General features: G+C 56.4%; 1 protein-coding gene across 1 annotated transcript; it reads left to right on the top strand.

Annotated features, from left to right (window-relative positions):
• The first annotated feature begins 12,286 nt into the window (after positions 1 to 12,286).
• Positions 12,287 to 18,268, top strand: NUDT8 (nudix hydrolase 8). Its single transcript, XM_065404511.1, has 4 exons — positions 12,287 to 12,549; positions 13,686 to 13,818; positions 14,832 to 14,909; positions 18,047 to 18,268. Exons 1-4 carry the CDS (start codon positions 12,287 to 12,289, stop codon positions 18,266 to 18,268), a joined length of 696 nt encoding a protein of 231 aa, XP_065260583.1.
• The last annotated feature ends 1,043 nt before the right edge of the window (positions 18,269 to 19,311 follow it).

Raw genomic sequence — 19,311 nt, 5'->3', positions numbered from 1 at the left:
CCCAATCCCCGCCCTGGCCCCGCCTCTTCCCCACCTCCTCCCCTGAGCGTGCCACGTTCCCGCTCCTTCCCCTCCCTCCGGCTGTTTTGCGGCGGCAAGGCGGGAAGCTCTGGGAGGTAATCAGAGGAGCTGGCAAGCCTAGGAGGGAGGGGGGAGGAGGAAGAACACGGTGCGCTTGGGGAAGAGGTGGGGCCGGGGTGGGGATTTGGGGAGGTGTCCAATAGGGGCAGGGAGGGGGCGGAGTTGGGGCGGGGCCAGGGGGCACGAGCCCACTGACCTCAGACTTTGCCAAAGCAACCCGGTGGGCAGGAAACCACACATGGGAAGTTCCCAGTGGAAATTGTCTGCGTTTTATAGGAAACTGGAAGTGAAGGGAGCACAGCTTGAAGGTCTGCTTGGGATGGAAAATGAAAGGTGACTGGAAAGGGGAAAATTGGCTGTTTATGATACTCAATTTTTTTCATTTTTTCCATTAGAAATATGGATTCCTGACTTCTGATTTTGCTAGGGGGTCCCTTGAGGAGGCGGAGAATTTAGCAGGGTTATATCACATGAAAGCACAGACTGAAATCTGAGGCTAAAGTGTTGCGGTCCCAATCACATGCCGAGGCACCTGTCTCTATCCGCAATGCCAATGGGGCTGCCCAGCCAATTCTCATTGCAGGCTGGTTGCATCAATAGCCTGTATGGTTGAAAGCTCTAATTCAGGCTTGGCAGAAGCCCTGTGTGTAAGAGATTCACCCCCTGCTAACTGAGGAATCATCCACTCCAGTTTTCTCCTCGCAGTCCGCCGGCAAAACTCAGAGAAGGCAAGAATGGATCGCCAGGGCTCAGATTTTCCAACTAGCACCCAACTGGTAAGATTAAAAGAACAAGCAGAGAAGAACAAAAGGGGAAGCCCTCTAACATCTTCTTCCCACATCTGAAGGAGCAGGAAGAAAAAAGCCCAAGGCGTTATTTCTCTCTTCACAGGTCACCCAGGGCGGTGCCCTTTCAGAGATGCTGTCCTTCTCTAGCATGAAACCTTCTTCCACTTTCATTTGATTTGTTTTAAAATTAGGATTACAGGTTTTAAATATCAAAATGATCTATTCATAGTAATGATGTACATTGCCCTTACTGTTCTGTTGATACAAAAATATTGCTACACAGGCTGTAACGCAATAAAACAAAGTGACTTTGGGTTCTTTTGACTCATTATTATACTTAGCTGGGACCTGATTTTTTTATATTTGCATTAATTTGATTAGGTTTAACAATTTATAACACAGATAACCAAACAATCTATATGGTGACATTGTAAAACATTGTAGCTATACATACTACAAGACCATAGTTAAGCTGTTTTGGGCTAACAGCAGGGGCGCTCACTGGCGTGCGAGCGCTGGTACCGTGCCAGGTTGGAGAGATGGCTGAAGCCCTGCCCACAGCAGGGGCAGGCGAAGGGCTGGTGCTCCCCAGGCATGCACCAGGTGACAGCTCTGTCGGAAGCTTTTCCCACAGTCCGAGCACCGGTGGGGCCGCTCCATGCTGGGGTCTGCCCAGCACCCCACGGGCGGGAGCTGTCGCTGCTCCATCTGAGGGAGATTCTCCCCATGGCTGTTTGTCACCAGCCTATCACCCCCTGGAATGGGAAGAGAAGCCAGACGGAACCCAAGGTTAGATTCCCAGCTCTGACCTTTTCCCTCCCCTCCTGAGTTCTGTAGCTGGGACAGGACACTGCATGCAAGTGTCACCGCCTGTGCGTCCCCCTGCCCCCGGCCTAGATCTTCAGAAGCGACGTGTAACTTTGGGCACCCGGCTGGAGACATCAATTCCAAGGCCAGCGGTGCCCATTGTGCCCATCCGTGCAGCCCGGCCTCCTGCCTAACCCAGGCCAAGAATCTCCCGCAGTGATTCCTGCCTCGCACCGAGTCATTCCTGGCTGAGCTACAGCATCAAGTGCCTTCAAGAGGCCTAGCCTCTGAGAGCAGAACGAGCATCCGCCCCCTGAAAACCAACTCCCTTTAAGGGGGGTTGACTTTGTACTATACGGCATTTTGATTAACAAAATAAAAACTACTGCTACAGTACACCAGCAAAGCAGAAGAACTGGCTGACTGACAGATCTCAAGGAGCAGTCAGTGAGGAATCATTAGCGAACGGGTGTGTTTCTAGTGGGGTTCCCCAGGGCGTAGTTCTAGGCCTGACGCTACTCAGCATTTTCAGCAATGATCTGGAAGTAAAGACAAAATCACGGCTGACAACATTTGCGGAGGACAGCGAGACTGGTGGAGTGGTAAAGAATGATGGGGTCAGGGCTGTCACACAGTGGGATCTGGATGGCTGGGCCCATTCAAACCAGATGCCTTTTAATTCAGCCAAATGCAGCAACATCCATCTAGGAACAAGAAATGCAGACCAAACCTACAAGACGGGCTGCATCCTGGAAAGCAATGACTCTGACAAGGCTCTATGGGTTGTGGTGGACAGACAACTTGAACGCAAGCTCCTACTGAGATGCGGCAAAAGGGCTGATGCAGTTGTGGGTGTATAAACAGGGGAGTAGCGAGTAGAAGAACCAAAGGCTGGAAGCTGAAGCCGGACAAATTGAAATCAGAAATGAAGCACACATTTCTAACAGCAAGGGTGACTGACCATAACACTGCCCGGGCACCCAGCCGCCGAGACCGGGGCCCCGGAGTGCTGGGCACTGCCCAGGCACCCAGTGAAAAACACTCTCTGCCCCTAGGATCTCTCACTATCTAAATAGGCATTAAAGAGGTGTAGCGCCCCCTTTCCACCCCGTTACCTTTTTTCATGCCAATCTGCTTACAGGTTTTGATGGACAGGTCTGGGTTCTTCTGGATTCCACTACCCACTTAGCAGGATGTATCTTCTTTATTTTTTCCTATGAATTTATTTGGCAGTGACTCCACCCCCCTCGCTCCTTCCTGTCAGGGTCACCAGGGCAGCTTGGGAGGAAAATTCTAACCACAGGGTAACTCCCACTTACTTGCCAGATAGTTGGAGACTCCCAAGAAATAACACAAATGCATACAATATATTAACACAATAATTATATTAAACAGGAGACAAATATAACATAACAGGGTAAAACACTATTCTTAGGGTCACCGGTGCCCACGCTGATAATACCCATGACTTTCCACAGTCACGTGACCTGATGTAGAAATGTAAGATCAGTTTCCTGTTGGTACGCGCACTTTGTTGGGGCCCTTGATGACCTATGACCACGATATCTTCTCTGCAGTGGTTTAGCTGTGTGGCTGACTGGTTCAGTACAGCCCAAAGGACTCAAAAGTGGGAGGAGGCAGTAAGTCCCTCCACAGGTTTAATACGCAGCAGGTTATAAAATCCCCAAACCCTCACTCCTTGGCTTAAGGACACAGTTCAGGGAGTAGGGGGTCCCCAAAACAAATTCCCTGACTGACTAACTAAAAGACGGTGCACTCACAAACTCCATGAATGATCCTCAGCTTCAGAGATGACTCTGGACTCCTCGGTCACTGCAGAGGGGCTGATCTCTGCTGGCAGGGATCCAGGAGTCAGGCTGCTTCTGGTCCCAGGATTTCCCCACACCACAAAGGGGTGCAGGGCTCAAGGTGCAGGTTACACAACTACACTAAAATCCAAACTGTTGTCTCCTACCCCAGCGCCCAGACACACTCCCAGCAGGCAGCAGCCCTGAACTAGCAGCCAGAGCAGAGCTGACCATGTGGTGACTGGTCTCACCTAGGGAGCTGGAGGGCTAACTCAGCCTGGCTGGGGAAGCTTCCCAGCAAAACTCTACAAACTGGGGGTCATCAGTGGAGGGGGGGAAAGCCCAGCTGAGGATCTTGCTGTCAGGTCCCTAGAGGCCAGTTCTCAGGGGGAACCCTGCATGCAGGCCTGGGACTCACCAGCTCCCCACACAGCCAGTCCGCCCTTGCCGGCTCAAGACTGCCTCAAAAAATGGCTTCTCCCCTTTCCTGAGCTCCCTGGGAAGGGCATCTCACTCCCTATTGGTTGCTGGGCAGACGCTGAGTCTGCCTTGGCTCCCCCTCCCTACCAGGGACAGTGCCTCTCCCTGAGCTGCCAGCAGACAGAGCCCCAGGAATCTAGGTAATCTCCTTTGCGGTTACAGAGACAAGGGATTATTTCCCCTATTTTGCAGGGGTGGAGCCAATAATAGAACCCAGGAGCTCCACATGCCAGACACCATTCCCACTGCCACTGGACAGCAGCCCCTGTGGATAGGACACCAGCTCTGCCGCCCCATCTCACAGCATGGTCAGCAAATCTTGGGGGAGCTCCTCACTTGCATGGGCACCCATCAGGTTCCCTCAGGCCTCCACGCCGAGCAGCTCAAGGATCTAGCTGTCGTCTCCCTGCACCATCCTCCAGGCAGCGGGATGGGAAAGAGAACACAGCACAGTATCAGATACAGACTCTTATTGCCTGCTGGAGCTGTGGGCACGTGGAGGGAGAGATGGGCAGCAGGAGATCAGGATGCAGGGAGAGAGAAGGGTTTGGCGCAAATGGCTACATTACACCTGGGGGGTGCATGGCTCCCTGCACCCAAGAGGGGGAGGGTGCAGCCTTGTGGGTTCAGGGACCCCACATACTCAGGGCACAGACACACACCCCAGCATTCTGGGTAAGGAGTCACTGGTGCCGGCTGGCAATAGCCCTTAGTAACCTGGCCACACCAGGAGGCAGGGAGTCAAGGAACAGGGCAAGCACAGGCCTTCCCCATGGTACAGCTCCGCCCCACACACACCAAGGGGGTGAGCCAAGGGAAGGAGCAGCACAGCAGCAGGAGAAACCACAGAGAGAGGTGAGGGGCTCTGAGCAGGGGCTGACAGTCTATGGGGCCATGGAGAAGCCCCAGGAAGACTAGTGGGGGTGGGAAACTGGGGGTCTGAACCACCACATCTCGGCAACTCTGGGGTACAGCTAGGGGCATCTGCCAAGTCTTCCCCTGATCATGGGCCCAGCTGGAAGGGCCATTTACGTATAGAGAGCCCCTCCCCTGGGCCGGGTTGTGTCAGGCAGGGTGTAAGTGGTGCAGTACACAAAGGCAGGATCTGGAGTATGCTGGAGCTGTCAGTCAGGTCGTGCTGTAGATTTCAGGTTCAAGCTTTTAGCGCAGGGGTGGCCAACCTGAGCCAGAGAAGGAGCCAGAATTTAACCAATGTACATTGCCAAAGAGCCACAGTAATATGTCAGCAGCCCCATATCTGCTCCCCTCCCCCCGTTCCCAGCACCTCCCGCCCACCGGCAGCCCCGCTGATCAGTGCCTCCCCCTCCCTCCCCCCCACGCCTCCCAATCAGCTGTTTTGTGGCATGCAGGAGGCTCAGGGGGGTGAGGAGTGAGGGCACTGCAGGCTCAGGGGAGGGGGCGGGAGGGGTGGAGTGGGGGCAGGGCCTGTGGCAGAGCCAGGGGTTGAGCAGTGAGCATCCTCCGTCTAGCACATTGGAAAGTTGGCACCTGTAGCTCCAGCCCTGGAGTCAGTGACTATACGAGGAGCTGCATATTAACTTGTTGGCTACCCGTGGCTCCAGAGCCATAGGTTGGCTACCCCTGTTCTAGCGTACAAGTTTCAGGAAAGGCACGAACTGGCTCGCAGAGCCTGAGTGGTGAGAAATTGAGTTTTGCAGGGAAACTCAGAAACATTCCCTCCTCTGCCCCTTTGGGCAGTTTCTTCAGTGGCTTGTCTCGCATGTCTTTTCCAGAGCCCTTTTGGGAGAAATTGAAACTGCTCTGGGATCTGCACTTGGCAACTTCCCCCCCAAATCAGGGATACACAGCCAGCATCACACACACACACACACACACACACAAACATTCAAAAATCCTGTGCCTGTCCTACACACACGCACACACCATGACCTTGAAAAAATAATCCATGCTGGGTGTGTTTACCTTGGAGCATGTGATTACTCTGGAGAGGCGATTTCAATAATACACTGAGCCACCACATGCAATGAGGCATAAACTGACCGCTCTTGTAGCTCAGTAGCCCCTTCCCTGAACTGACACGAATGAATCTAGCTGTTCAGATTTTACCTCTTTTAGCTGCTGTTTATATCCCCCGGTCCACTTGGCAAATATTATAGAGCGTGCAGCAGGCCGCTATGACCACAGGAATATTTTCTTAATATAGGTCTAACCTGTCATAAAGGCAGCACCAGCGCGCTTTTAATCTGCCAAAGGCACATTCTATGGTCAGTCTGCACCTGCTCAACTTATTGTTGAAGCTCTCCTTGCTTCTGTCCAGGTTTCCCGTGTAAGGATTCATGAGCCACAGGACCAAGGGTCTCCCAGGATCACTATAGGTATTTCAATATTCCCCGCTGGACTCTTCTGGTCTGGAAAGAAAGGCCCTGCTTGGAGCTTTTTGTACAAGCCAGTGTTCCTGAAGATGTGTGCATCATGCACCTTCCCAAACCACCCTATGTTGATGTCAGTGAAATGCCCATAGTGAGCTACAAGCGCCTGCAATACCATAGAGAAGTATCCCTTTCTATTGATGTACTCCATCGCAAGATGGTCTGTAGGACAAAATTGAATATGCGTGCAATCTATCACCCCGTCATAGTTAGGGAATCCCATTTCATAAAATCATAGAATCATAGGACTGGAAGGGAACTCAAGAGCTGATCTAGTCCAGTCCCCTGCACTCATGGCAGGACTAAGTATTAAGTAGACCTTCTGCAAAGCCATCCAATATTTCAAGCACATTGCCAAGAGTCACAGTCCTTCGTAGCAGGATACAATTAATGGCCCTGCACACTTGCGTTACCGCAGCCCCAGTGGTCGACTTCCCAACGCTAAACTGATTCATGACCAACCAGTAGCAGTCTGGAGTTGCCAGCTTCCACACAGCGATCACCATGTGCTTCTCCACTGAAAGGGCAGGTGGCATAGCCCAGAGGAGAGGGCTTGAGTGCCTGAAAGGCTGGTGGTGTTAGGGGGCTGACACCCACCTATCACAGGCAAGACTCCCTCTCACTGGGTGGTGGGAGGGGGGGTAACAGGATGACTCAGACTCCTGGATACCCCAAGAACTGCCACAGCAGGGTTCCTGGGAGGCAGGGACACAATTCCCGGGGGGGGGGGGAGGAGTTCTCAGGGGAAGCAGGTAGGGTTCCCAGGGGCAGGGTTCCTGAGGGAGTGCCAGGGCCCATAATGTCAACAGTCTGACCTAGGGGCTGGAGCCCAGAGTAGAGTCAGGGTCATAGTCAGGAGTCATGCCAAGGGTCCCAGCCGGTCAGTAACTGGAGTTAGGGTGAGGAAGCAGGGACAAGGAGCAGGAGCCAGTCCAGAAGGCAGGGGTCTGCTCAGCCCAGCAGCAGCTGCTCAGAGGGGAGATTTGGCAGGAGCAGGATGCCATATGCCCAGAGGGTCTGTGGCTAGTCAGCAGCATCTGCTGAGTCAGTGGGAGAAGGCCCTGTCTGCGGGGAATCAGCCACAGTTTCCATGCTGGGCCTTGCCGTGGGTGGCACAGGCTTGAGAGCTGCAGGGCCTGATCAGGAACGGGTGGGGTTTCTGCAGGGTGGGGCTCCTGCAAGAACATTTCTCGGGCAGAGGGGGGCTCCCAGGATGCAATTCCCAGAGGCCAGGCAGCAGGGTTCAGGGGGCGGGGGATGAGGGGGTTCCCGGGGGTTGGGTTTGTGGGGAGGAGTGTGGGGGTGGGATTCCCAGAGGCTGGCAGCAGGGCTGGGGAGAGGTGAAGGGGCTCCCAGAGGTGGGGTTTGGGGGGGTGGGATTCCCAGAGGCCAGCAGAAGGGCGGGCGGGGGGGGAAGGTGAGGGTGCTCCCAGGAGTGGGGTTTGTGGGGAGGGGGTGGGATTCCCAGAGGCCAGCAGCAGGGCTGAGGGGGAAGTGAGGGGGCACAGGAGGGCTGTGGGGAGGGGGTGGGATTCCCAGAGGCCAGCAGCAGGGCTGGGGGGAGGTGAGGGGGCACAGGAGGGCTGTGGGGAGGGGGTGGGATTCCCAGAGGCCAGCAGCAGGGCTGGGGGGAGGTGAGGGGGCACTGGGGGGGTTGTGGGGAGGGGGTGGGATTCCCAGAGGCCAGCAGCAGGGTTCTGGGGGGAGGTGAGGGGGCACTGGGGGGTTTGTGGGGAGGGGGTGGGATTCCCAGAGGCCAGCAGCAGGGCTGAGGGGGAAGTGAGGGGGCACAGGAGGGTTGTGGGGAGGGGGTGGGATTCCCAGAGGCCAGCAGCAGGGCTGGGGGGGAGGCGAGGGGGCACTGGGGGGGTTGTGGGGAGGGGGTGGGATTCCCAGAGGCCAGCAGCACGGCTGGGGGGGAGGTGAGGGGGCACTGGGGGGGTTGTGGGGAGGGGGTGGGATTCCCAGAGGCCAGCAGGAGGGCTGGGGGGGGTCTTTGGAAAGGGGTGGGGCTCTAAAATGGTCAGGTGCTTCAGGGCTGGGTCACTGCCCCCAAGCTCGCCCCCAGACCCTCTGCCCCAGCGCTGCCCAAGCTCCAGCCCCACGTGCCCGCCAGGAGGCAGCTAGCGCAAAGCCCAGCTCAACCCCCAAGAGGGCGGGGCCAGCAAGGGGGCGGGTCCGCCGCCGCCGCTCGCACTCCCGTGATCTGATTGGCTGTTAGCGGCGCGGCTTCTGCCGCCATGTTATTCCGGGGCGGAAGTCGCCGAGGGCGGTCCGTTAGCGGGCGGAGAGGCTGGTTCAGGAGCCATCTTTGTTGAGGGCAAGGCGGGCGGTTTGACCCCGCGGTGTCCGAGGAGCTGCCTGGTGAGCCTCGGCCCTGCGGTACCTGCGGGCGGCGGGGGCCTGGTGCCGGGCTGTGCGCGGCCTGGGGCGTCCCACAGCACGTGGGGCCAGACGCTGCCGCGCGAGCCCCTGGGAGTTGGGGCCGGGGTGCAGGTGTGGGGGGAGGGTTGGAGTGGGGTGTGGAGGATACAGAGAGATGGAGGGGGGTGCATGGGGTGGAGGGTGCGGGGGTGGGGGATACAGAGATGAGGGGGGTGCAGGGGTGGGGGATACAGAGATGAGGAGGGTGCAGGGGGAGGGGGTGGGGGGTGCAGGGGTGGGGGATACAGAGATGAGGGGGGTGCGGGGGGAGGGGATGCATGGAGTGGGGGTGCAGGGGGGGTGCATGGGCTGTATACACTGTTGCCTTGGCTCCCTCCAACAGAAAGGGAAAGGTTGGAGCCTGTGCCTGCCCCTACCCTGCTGGGTGTGGGGAATTCCCTGTGTGCCTTCTGCAAAGCCATCACGGGACTCCTAGCTGCAGAAGCCTGTTGGCTCCTGTTGGTGGGGAGCTGCCCAGCCCGGGCCTCTGTCCCTTGGCCGGGGTGGCTGGAGTGCGGCCGCTGCACCTGGACTTGGTGCACACGGTGACTCCAAGTCCAAATATTTCAGCACGAGCAAAAGGTGGAGAAACCACTCGGCCCAATTCATGGCTATTGTGAGGAAGTTTGCGAAGGTGGCGAATTGCAACAGAGCTGCAGAAATTGCAAAGTGGGCCAACCGAGATCTCAGGTGGGAACCTTTTTGCTGAATGCAGTGGAAAGAAGGAGGAGACGCCCAGAACGGACTGACTTTGGCTAAATATCTGTGAGTGTTAGACTCAGACTCTGAGGATGAAGGTACTGATATTGCTGCATTGCCAAGTACATCAGAAGGAAGCTGGATCCAGGTCAGCCAAAGACAAGGAGCAGGAAGTATTATGTTTTTTTCAATCATAAATGGTTTTGTAACAAAAACAACTCCAGAACTGAAACAAAAGAGAGACTGGAAAATTGCTAATTTTTTTTATAGCTGTAATATTCCCTTTTCTGTTATTGAGCATCCAACTTTTCAAGCAATGATCAGCTGCCTATGGCCAGCCTACCAAGACCCAGTCAAAAGCCGGTGAACAGTGAAATGCAGTTACTGATGGCTTGAGGGGTGGAAGCATGCAACAAATTACATGGAAAAGCAGTTACGTTATGGCTGGCGTAATATGCACAACCAGTGATTGCTAACTGTGTGCAAATAGGGAAGACTGTGGTTCATGCATCAGTGGTTGATACTGGATGGAAGGAGAAGACTGGACAGTACTATGCTACACTGGCAAGAGAAGCCAAGGCATTAGCAAATGAACTGTATGGTTGCATTGTGAAGAGCTACATGACAGAAAACAAGAAAAAGATGCAAAGTCTGATGAGTGATTTGGAAGAAGATGACGGCACTTGGGTTATGTATGGATGTGCATCTTATTGACTCAATCTACTTGGACAAGAACGTACACCAAGTGCTTTGATGAAACGTTGTAGATTGACAAAAGTATTTTGGCAATCGCGCCCAGCCTGGAGCTTGGTTAAAAGAATGCCAAATCCCCAGTGACACGATGGAACAATCAGATAACATGCCTGGAAACGTATGTTAAAAATCGGCCATATTATTTCAGGATGATTTAGTTGGGGATTGGTCCTGCTTTGAGCAGGGGGTTGGACTAGATGACCTCCTGAGGTCCCTTCCAACCCTGATATTCTATGATTCTAAGATTGTGAGAAATCATGAGGCAGAATTTGAAGATGGAGCAATCAGTATAATTAATACTCAAGGAATTTACCAAGAAGCAAAGAACTTGATCACTCAGTTGAAACCAGTTGCTGTGGCACTTGACTCACTCCAAAGGGACCCACATCAACAATTGCTGTTACATGTGAAGTATGATTGGATCTGCAGATAAATGAAGATCTTGCACCACATAAAGCAAAACTACAAAAGAGAGGTCATGAGGCAGTTACTCCTGTACACATGTTGCTCAACCTCCTTCATGCAAAATATGCAAGAAAGAAATTGTCAGCTGAACAAGAATATATTGCAAGGCAGTGGGTGCTCGGCAAAAATCCAAACATTGTGCCATATTTACTTGTATTTAAAGCAGTAGAATCTCTGGATTCAAAAATCTATGTTTTCATCCACTATGAAGAAAAAGGATGGAAAAATCTGAAGGCTGCTGATAGTCCATATAACTTCATAGAACTGGTGGTGCAATTGCATCAGTGCCCAGCAAGTGCAGTAAGCATAGAATGAATTTTAAACTTTGGATGCATCCATTCATAACTGAGGAATAGGCTCGGTCTATCCGCTGCATCAAAGTTGGTCTTCTGCTGCAGAATGCAAATGGACCCAGACTGGTAGCCTGCAACTCTGCATGCTTCTGATTGCGTAATGCGTCAAGCCTTCACCTCTGCATTACTGTCGCTTTCATCTCATCAAGTGGTTTTGATTATTTGTCTAATATTGAAAACCGAAATGAGTCATGACCTGTGTGATTTCCTTGAGGAAAATACCAAACCAAATTGGACACAGGCATTCCGACGTTCCTAATTACCTATATTCGTATTATGCCCAGTGCAGTTTTACTTTTTATTTGTACAACCCTAAATTAATCACTGAATCTACTGCTTTATGGAACCACAATTTGAATATGTAACTAAAACCAAGTATAAAGTGGTGTGCATTACTGAAACAGTGTTTAAAATGCCTTAAATTGGGACTAAATCGTTTTTCCCAGGGAGGTAAAAACCATGATTTTACCTGGTAAAAAAACCACCTCTGATAAATACCATGTTATCCCTGATGTGCATGGGGGTGGAGGAAGGGATGGGTGAGTGTACATAGTGATGCGGGGAGAGGGTGGAGAGATGGGTGAGAGTGCATGGGGATGAACGGGTGGAGGGTTAGGAGGGGTGGGTGTTCGTAGGGGTGGTGGGATGGGTGTAGCAATGGGGGGTGGCATGGCAGTGGGTGAGTGGAAGCGTCGTGGGGGGCGGGGATGTGGGTGGAGGTGCATGGTGGTGGAGGGGATGGGTGAGCAGGCATGGTGGTGGATGGGTTCTGCTAGGGCTGCTGTGAGGGGAATCCAAGCCTTTGTGCTCGGGATCCCTGGCGTATTTCAAACACCCGGAGCCTGAACACAGTCCACACTCAGAGCACAGCCCTGCTATCTGGCACCCCCCTGTGAGTGCTGGAACCCACTGTCCAGCCACCTACCCCCTCTAGGCTCCCCAGTACTTGAACTCATCTGCCACAGATCCACAGGATCGGTGCTAGGCCCCAGTTTTTAAACAGTGCTTGGAACCCTTCAGTGCACCAGACCTCCAAGGGGTCCCGCTCTTCCTTCAGGGCAGGCCACCCGGCCTCACTGCCTCTGAGATGGAGCTTCTGGCCTTCAGCCCCCTTGCTCCACCCAGTGAGCTCTGCCCTGCAAGCTGACGTGGCCGTGGCTCGGTGAAGGGCAGCTGGCCTCAGTTGCACTGTCCTCTCGCTCTCTCTGCAGGGTGTGATGTTCCCTGGCCTGCACCATCTCCGCCTGGGCGCCCGCCCCACACCCGGTGCCACGAGGGCAGGTGGCTCTGCCCGGGGGTACCTGTCCCAGGAGAACGAGCAGCGGTGCCGAGGGCTGCTGGAGGCCTCCACCAGATGCTACCGGCAGGAGGCGGTGGCAGCGGCTGTGCTGGTGACACTGTGTTCTGTGGGCGGGTACCCTGCGCTGCTGTACACGCTGCGCTCCAGCACGCTGACGGGCCATCACAAGGGAGATGTCAGGTACCCCGGCCCTCGACTCACTGAGTGCCCTGCAGCCCTGCTCCCCAAGCCCTACCTCCACTGCACGCTCAATTCCAGCCGAACCCCCTGCCATCCCAGCCCTGGGCTCCCCCTAGATTTCTGCCGGTGCCCCTCAATCCCGACCCACAGCCCCTGCCATCCCAGCCCTGGGCTCCCCCTAGAGCTCTGCCGGTGCCCCTCAATCCCGACCCACAGCCCGTGCTATCCCAGCCTTGGGCTACCCCCCTCCCACGGCTTTGCTTGTGCCCCTCAGACCCAACCCACAGCCGCTGCTATCCCAGCCCTGGGCTATCCCCACCCCTCCCACAGCTCTGCCAGTGCCCCTCAATTCCAGCCTGCACCCCCTGCTATCCCAGCCCTGGGCTCCTGCCAGAGCTCCGGTGCCCCTCAATCCTGACCCACAGCCCCTGCTATCCCAGCCCTGGGCTCCCCCCAGAACTCTGCTGGTACCCCTCAATCCCAACCCACAGCCCCTGCTATCCCAGCCCTGGGCTCTCCACACACACAGCTCTGCCGGTGCCCCTCAATCCCGACCCACAGCCCCTGCTATGCCAGCCCTGGGCTACCCCCACCCCTCCACAGCTCTGCTGGTGCCCCTCAATCCCAGCCTTGGGCTCCCTTCCACCCCCCTCTACAACCCTACCGGTGCCCCTGAATCCCACCTACATCCCCCTATTATCTCAGCCCAGAGCTACCCCCACACAGTTCTGCCGATGCCCCTCAATCCTGACCCACAGCCCCATTATCTCAGCCCAGGGCTCCCCAGCCCTACCGGTGCCACTCAATCCCGCCTCACAGTCCCCTGCCATCCCAGCCCTGGGCTCTCCTCACGCACAGCCCTGCCAGTGCCCCTCACTCCCGACCCGCAGCCCCTGCCATCCCAGCCCTGGGCTCTCCTCACGCACAGCTCTGCCGGTGCCCCTCCACCCCCCCCCCCCCGTTGTTTCAATAGTTAACGGAAGCTTTTCTCTGCAGTCCTGTGATAAGTCTGTGCCCCTTTCGCCAGTCCCTGAGCATCCGGTGCCAGGGTGGACGATGCCCCTCCTGCCTGCCACAGCGCCTGGGGCAATGGATCCTGCCTGCCCTCTAAGGAGACTCTGGTTTTCTTGTTGCAGTTTCCCGGGCGGCAAGTGCGACAGCTCCGACCAGGATGTGATCGCCACAGCGCTGAGGGAGACGCAGGAAGAGCTGGGCCTGCGCTTGGGGGCTGAGAGCGTCTGGGGGGTCATGAAACCCCTACCCACCGGGGTAACACCACTCCGCTCCCCTAGCAGTGTTAGGGAATCACTGGGGCAGGGCAGTGTGAGGGAAGGGGGGAGGTGTCTCTCTGGGGCAGGGTCCTGTGAGGAGAGGGGGGATCACTTTGGGGCAGGGCGGGTTTCTCTAGGGTGGGATCATGTGGGAGGAGCAGCATGAAGGGTGGGGTGTTGCTCTGGAGCAGGGTCCCATGGGGGGCAGCCATGTGAGTTGGGGTCCCCTTGAGGCTGAGGTCCACTGGGTGTGGTAATGTGAGGGGAGGTGCTATGAGGCAGGAGGGCTCTTTTGGGGAGGGGGTGTACTGCACAACAGGGAAGGGTCCTATGGGGGAGGTGCACTGTAAGGTGGGGATGTCCCATTGGCAGTGTCTCTGAGGTGGGGTGTGTCCCGGGGTGGGGTGCTGTGAGGTAGAGGGCCATAGGGGCGTCTCAGAGGAGGGAGGCTACTGTGAGATGAAGGGGGAGATGCTGAGATGGAAGGCCATGGGGGGGATCTCTCTGAGGCAGGGTGAGTCCCGTGATGTGGGGGTGGTGAGGCAGAGAGGCTATCGGAGGGGGCCCTCTCTGAGGAGGGGGAGATTCTGGGGGGGAGGCAGCATTGTGAGGCAGAGGGTCTATGGGGGGTCATCTGAGGAGGGGAGAATTCAGGGGGGCGGTGCTGTCAGGAGGAGGGTCCATGGGGGGTCTCTCTGAGGAGGGGGGTGGCACTGCAAGGCAGAGGATCCATGGGGGGCTCTCCAAGGAGGGGGGAGATTCTGGGTGGGGGCCAGTGCTGTGAGGTAGAGGGGCCATGGGGGGCTCTCCAAGTAGGGGTGGGTTCTGTTGGGGCTGTGTTGTGAGACCGAGGGGTCTCTTAGGGAGGATTCCAGGGGGGTGGTGCTGGAAGGTGGCGGTGGGTCCTGTGGGCAGGGGGTATCTCTGTGAGACGAAGGTGGGTCCTGGAGTGGGGGAGGTTCCTAGGGAAGCCAGTGTCAGTGGGGGGGTCTCACTCTGGTTTCCTTCCAGAGGGGACTGACTGTTGCTCCCGTCCTGGCACATCTGGGCCCCTTGGAGTGTGTGTGTCTGAGCCCCAACCCACAGGAGGTGAGCCCCACGCAGACCCCACCCTGACATGGCTGTGCCGCTTGCAGCTGCCCTTAGCACGTGCAGGGCCCCCACCATCCTTCGGGTCCCTGGCCAGAGGGCGGTGCCCCAGCCTGGTTAGCGTGCTGGCCTCCTGCAGGGAGGGAGATCAGCAGAACCCCTGGCCTATGGGCAGCTGGGGCCAGTGTCACCGTGAACCTGGCTGCCTGCCTCAGGCTCCCCCTGCGCGGAGTGACTCATGGTCTGGCCAGAGTGGACCTTCCCAATCACCCTGGCTGAGTTCCTGCCCTGCCCAGCCCAGCCCAGAGAGCCCCAATCCAGCAACCCAAGACCAGCCCAATGCCCCTTGCTTGGAAACCCCTCTGCTGCCCAGCAGCTCCCCTCCTGCAGCCACTGGAGCCCCCCACCTAGCAACCCACTTGGGCAGGAGTGCCGCCAGCTTTTCTGCCGCCCTAGGCGGCGGAAGGTCCCGCCGCTGAAATACTGCTGCGGTCGCCGCCCCCCAAATTGTAGCGCCCTAGGCGATCGCCTAGGTCGCCTAATGGGTTGCGCCGGCCCTGCACTTGGGCAGTGGTGTCCTGGCTGGGGGAGAGCCCATCTCCTGCAAAGAGACCCTGAGGCCTGCTGGGCTACACTTAACTGTTAGGGTGAGCTACAGCTCTCAGGGGTGTGAAGAGTTCCCCTCCTGCCCCGAGCGCTACAGCTGCACCAGCCTAGTCCCTGGAGCGGACAGGGCTAGGTCGACAGAAGACTTCAGAGGACCTAGCAGCCGCTGCTCAGAGAGGTGCAGTTCCTGCAGCGATGGAAAAATCCCTCCTTGTAGGAAGTGTCTCCGCTACAGCAGCGTAGCTGCAGCACCCTTAGTGGAGACATGGCCTGAGAGTTCATTGAAGAATGATGGGGAATCCACCCTGCCCTGGGCACCTTGTACCAAGCATTATTTCCCCTCCCTATTAGACATTTGTGCCTCATTTTCAGTCTGACCCCAGCCCTGGGGCCTCACTTTGCCTGTGTCCTTTGGAGATCCTTATAGACCAGAACAAGTCGCCTCTTCATCTTCTGTGACTGTGGGAAATTTTTGTAATATGGTTATGAATGCTGTGTGTGCCTCAGTTCCCCGCCCACGTACTTTGCAGTACTACCCAGTGGTGGAAAATGTTAAATGGGAAATTGCACTGAGAAGATGTGTTTCCAGTAGGTCCCATGGGAATTGGTCCTTGGCCCTACGCTATTTAACATTTTTGTCAATGACCTGGAAGAAAAAAAACAGAATCATCATTGATAAAGTTTGAAGATGACACAAAAATCAGGGAGTGGTAAATAACGGAGAGGACAGGATCACAGATACCGAGCGATCTGGGAAACTGGGCGCAAGCAAACAATATGTGGGTAAATGTATACAGCTAGGGCCAAAAAAAGTAGGGTGTGTTTACACGATGGGGGACTGTATCCTCAGAAGCAGTGACTCTGAAAAAGATTTTGGAGTCGGGGTGGGTAGTTAGCTGAACATGAGCTCCCAGTGTGATGCTGTGGCCAAAAGAGCTAACGTGATCCTGCCTAATCTTGAGTAGGACAAGGGAGGTTATTTTACCTCTTTAGTTGCCACTGGTGTGACCACGGCTGGGTCCAGTTCTGGAGCCCACACTTCAAGTAAGATTTGGATAAGTTGGAGAAGATTCAGGGAAGATCTAAATGATTACCTGCCCTATAGTGATAGACTCAAGGTGCTTGATCTATTTATCTTAAAGAGAAGATTTTAAGGAGCGACTCAATCGGAGTCCATAACTATGTACATGGGAAACAAATAGTTAATGGACTCTTCAGTCTAGCAGAGAAGGTCTAACAGGATCCAGTGGCTGGCAGCTGAAGCTAGATAAATTCAGACTGGAAATAAGGTGTCAATGTTTAACAGTGAGCGTAATTAACCATTGGAACAATTTACCAAGCGTCATGGTGGATTCTCCATCTCTGGCAATGTTTAAATCAAGACTGGACGTTTTGCTAAAAGCTCTGCTCTAGGGATTGTTTTGGGGCAGTTCCCTGGCCTGGGTTAGACGGGAGGTCACATGAGATGATGGCAACGGGCCTTTCTGGCCTTGGAACCTATGGAAGAAGAGTTAAGTTTGCTTCTGGGGCAGCACAGGAGACATGAGGTGTGGGTGGCGTTTTGCTGTGTGGGGTGTAAGGAACGGGCTAGAACTTGTTGAAACCGAGCCATATCAATGCCCAAGCCAAAAGAGACAATAGGAAGCCCTAGGGACGAGAACGTGCACACGTAGCAACCAAGAGATAAGGAGGTTCCCCCACCGCGGCAGGGACGCAGAGCCGAGGCCAGCTTGAGAACCAAGGACTGAGAGAGGCCGGGAAGGGATAGGAGAGGGCGTTTGAGAGACAGCGTGCTCACCTGAGACAGGACAGACAGAGCCTGAAATGGAGGCTATGCAGCTTGGCTGGTTGATGGCACTGGTTTGGACAGATGGACAGTGTCTTAACCTTTATTTCTCTCTGCTGCCCTAAGAACCTCCCCAGCCTGGTTCCAGGTGACTAATAAACCCTGCTCTGTGTGGAAAAGGCTGCCTGGTGTTGCTGCAAACACTGGTTGGGGTGTATTAGTCCCTGAAGGGTGTAAAAGTCTCTGAGCAGGGGTCTGGCTCAGTGGGATGCGCTGGGCAGAGCTCATGGGATGGAGCCCAGTGGCTCCCTCTCAGAGGTAGTGAGGCCGCATGGCCTGCCCTGGAGGAAGAGTGGGGCCCCTGGGGAGGCTAGCACACTGCAGCTCCTCGGGGGGGACGGCAAGATGCTGTCCTGCTGCAGTTGTATCTGTGCTTGAGAATACACTCCTCTAGTGGGGAGGGAGGAGGTGGACATGGGGCCAGGGAGGCTTGTCAAGGAGGGAGCAGCCGGACATGGGGCCAGGGAGGCTTGTCAAGGAGGGAGCAGCCGTGGTCCCAGCTGTTCCTCTCCTGGGTCCCTACCCTACTGTAGGAGGTACTGCATGCTGGGGGCGCAGGGCACTCGGGTGTGCTGCTTTCCTAGCCCAGCCCAGCAAGTGGGCTGAGGGCCAGGCGCAGGGGTAACGGGATCCTGCCGGGCAGGGCAACACCAACATGCCCCTTTCCGTCTCTCTTTGCCACCAGGTTGAGGATGTTTTCACCATCCCCCTGTCTCACCTGCTGCAGGCCCAGAACCACGGTTACACCAACTTCTGCCACCAGGGCCGCTACAGCTACACGCTGCCCGTCTTCCTCAACGGCCGCTACCGGGTGTGGGGGCTGACGGCCATCATCACGGACCTCACGCTGGAGCTGCTGGCGCCCAGCGCCTACCGCCGGAGAACACGCACACCCAGCAGCCGCTGAGCCCTCAGCCCACCTGTGCTATAGCCTGCCCTGGCCCCACAGCATGGACAGAGCCAGCTGGCTGGGCGAGGGCCCCCTGGAGGCAGAGAGAGCCAGGGGGGCAGGCTGGGCGAGGTGTTCCCCCACCTCAAGGGCAGAAAGAACAAGGGGGGCAGGCTGGGCGTGCCCCTCCCAGAGGCGTGGGACAGAGCTGAGGGGGTGACCCCAGGAGGGAATCCCCAGCCTGTGATAATGCTGGGGGGAGTTACATGGTGTCGGGAGGGGGGATTTTGACGAGACCTGCGTGAGCCGTGATGCTGGCGCCTGCTGTATTTCATGTGGGGCCTACGCATAAACAAACCTCCCTGAGCTCAGCGTGCCATCTCAGTGCTGGGGGGGGCAGGGAGGGGGTAGAGGAGTGGCCCAGGGCCAGGTGCTGCCCCCTGCTGGGCCTCAGCTCCTGCCCTGCAGGAGACCAACAGGAACTCACGAACAGCCCCCCCTTCACCCCACCCCTGCCAGCAATGGGGGCTGGAGCCAACAACAGAGAGTGGGGGAACCCCTGGTGCCCCAGCCCGGCCCCCTCCCACCCACATGTGGACCCCAGCCAGGCCCTCTGGGGCCAGTCCTCACCTCCCCCACCAGTCACTATAGCTGCCCTGCCCACACTCTTCTCCCCCCCCCCCACACACAGTGCCACTCCCCAACCACACACCCCGCCCTCCCCCCACACTGCAACCTGTTCACTAGGGTCTGGTTTGGGTGAAGTGAGGTCAGAAAACAGCCCAACCCCGTGGGCTCCGGTCGGATCTGACCCCCACCTGCTGCCCTTGGGGTTGGCACAGCAGCAGCCACCTGCCCGTCTCTTGCCAGTCACTGCCGGCCGCACTGCGTGTGCTGCAGAGTGAGCGTGCCGACGAGTCACAGCACCTCGCCGCCGCGCACCCAGGCAGGAGCGGGACACGGCCGCTGCCCCACCGAGCTCCCAAGCAGGAGGCAGCGTAGACAGATCGCAGGCACGGGGCCTGGGGGCAGGAAGCCCCCAGGACAAGGAGGTGGCAGCA

Source organism: Emys orbicularis, chromosome 4, assembly GCF_028017835.1.
Source record: "Emys orbicularis isolate rEmyOrb1 chromosome 4, rEmyOrb1.hap1, whole genome shotgun sequence".
NCBI lineage: Eukaryota > Metazoa > Chordata > Testudines > Emydidae > Emys > Emys orbicularis.
Note: the sequence above shows the minus strand (reverse complement) of the source record. Positions and strands in the feature narration are given on the sequence as shown.

What these genes read in the sequence shown, in the direction of transcription:
- NUDT8 (XM_065404511.1), top strand. Translation starts at nt 12,287, where the DNA reads ATGTTCCCTGGCCTGCACCATCTCCGCCTGGGCGCCCGCCCCACACCC. An exon ending in CATCACAAGGGAGATGTCAG is followed by an intron (nt 12,550 to 13,685) that starts GTACCCCGGCCC and finishes TTCTTGTTGCAG; the next exon opens with TTTCCCGGGCGGCAAGTGCG. An exon ending in TGAGCCCCAACCCACAGGAG is followed by an intron (nt 14,910 to 18,046) that starts GTGAGCCCCACG and finishes CTTTGCCACCAG; the next exon opens with GTTGAGGATGTTTTCACCAT.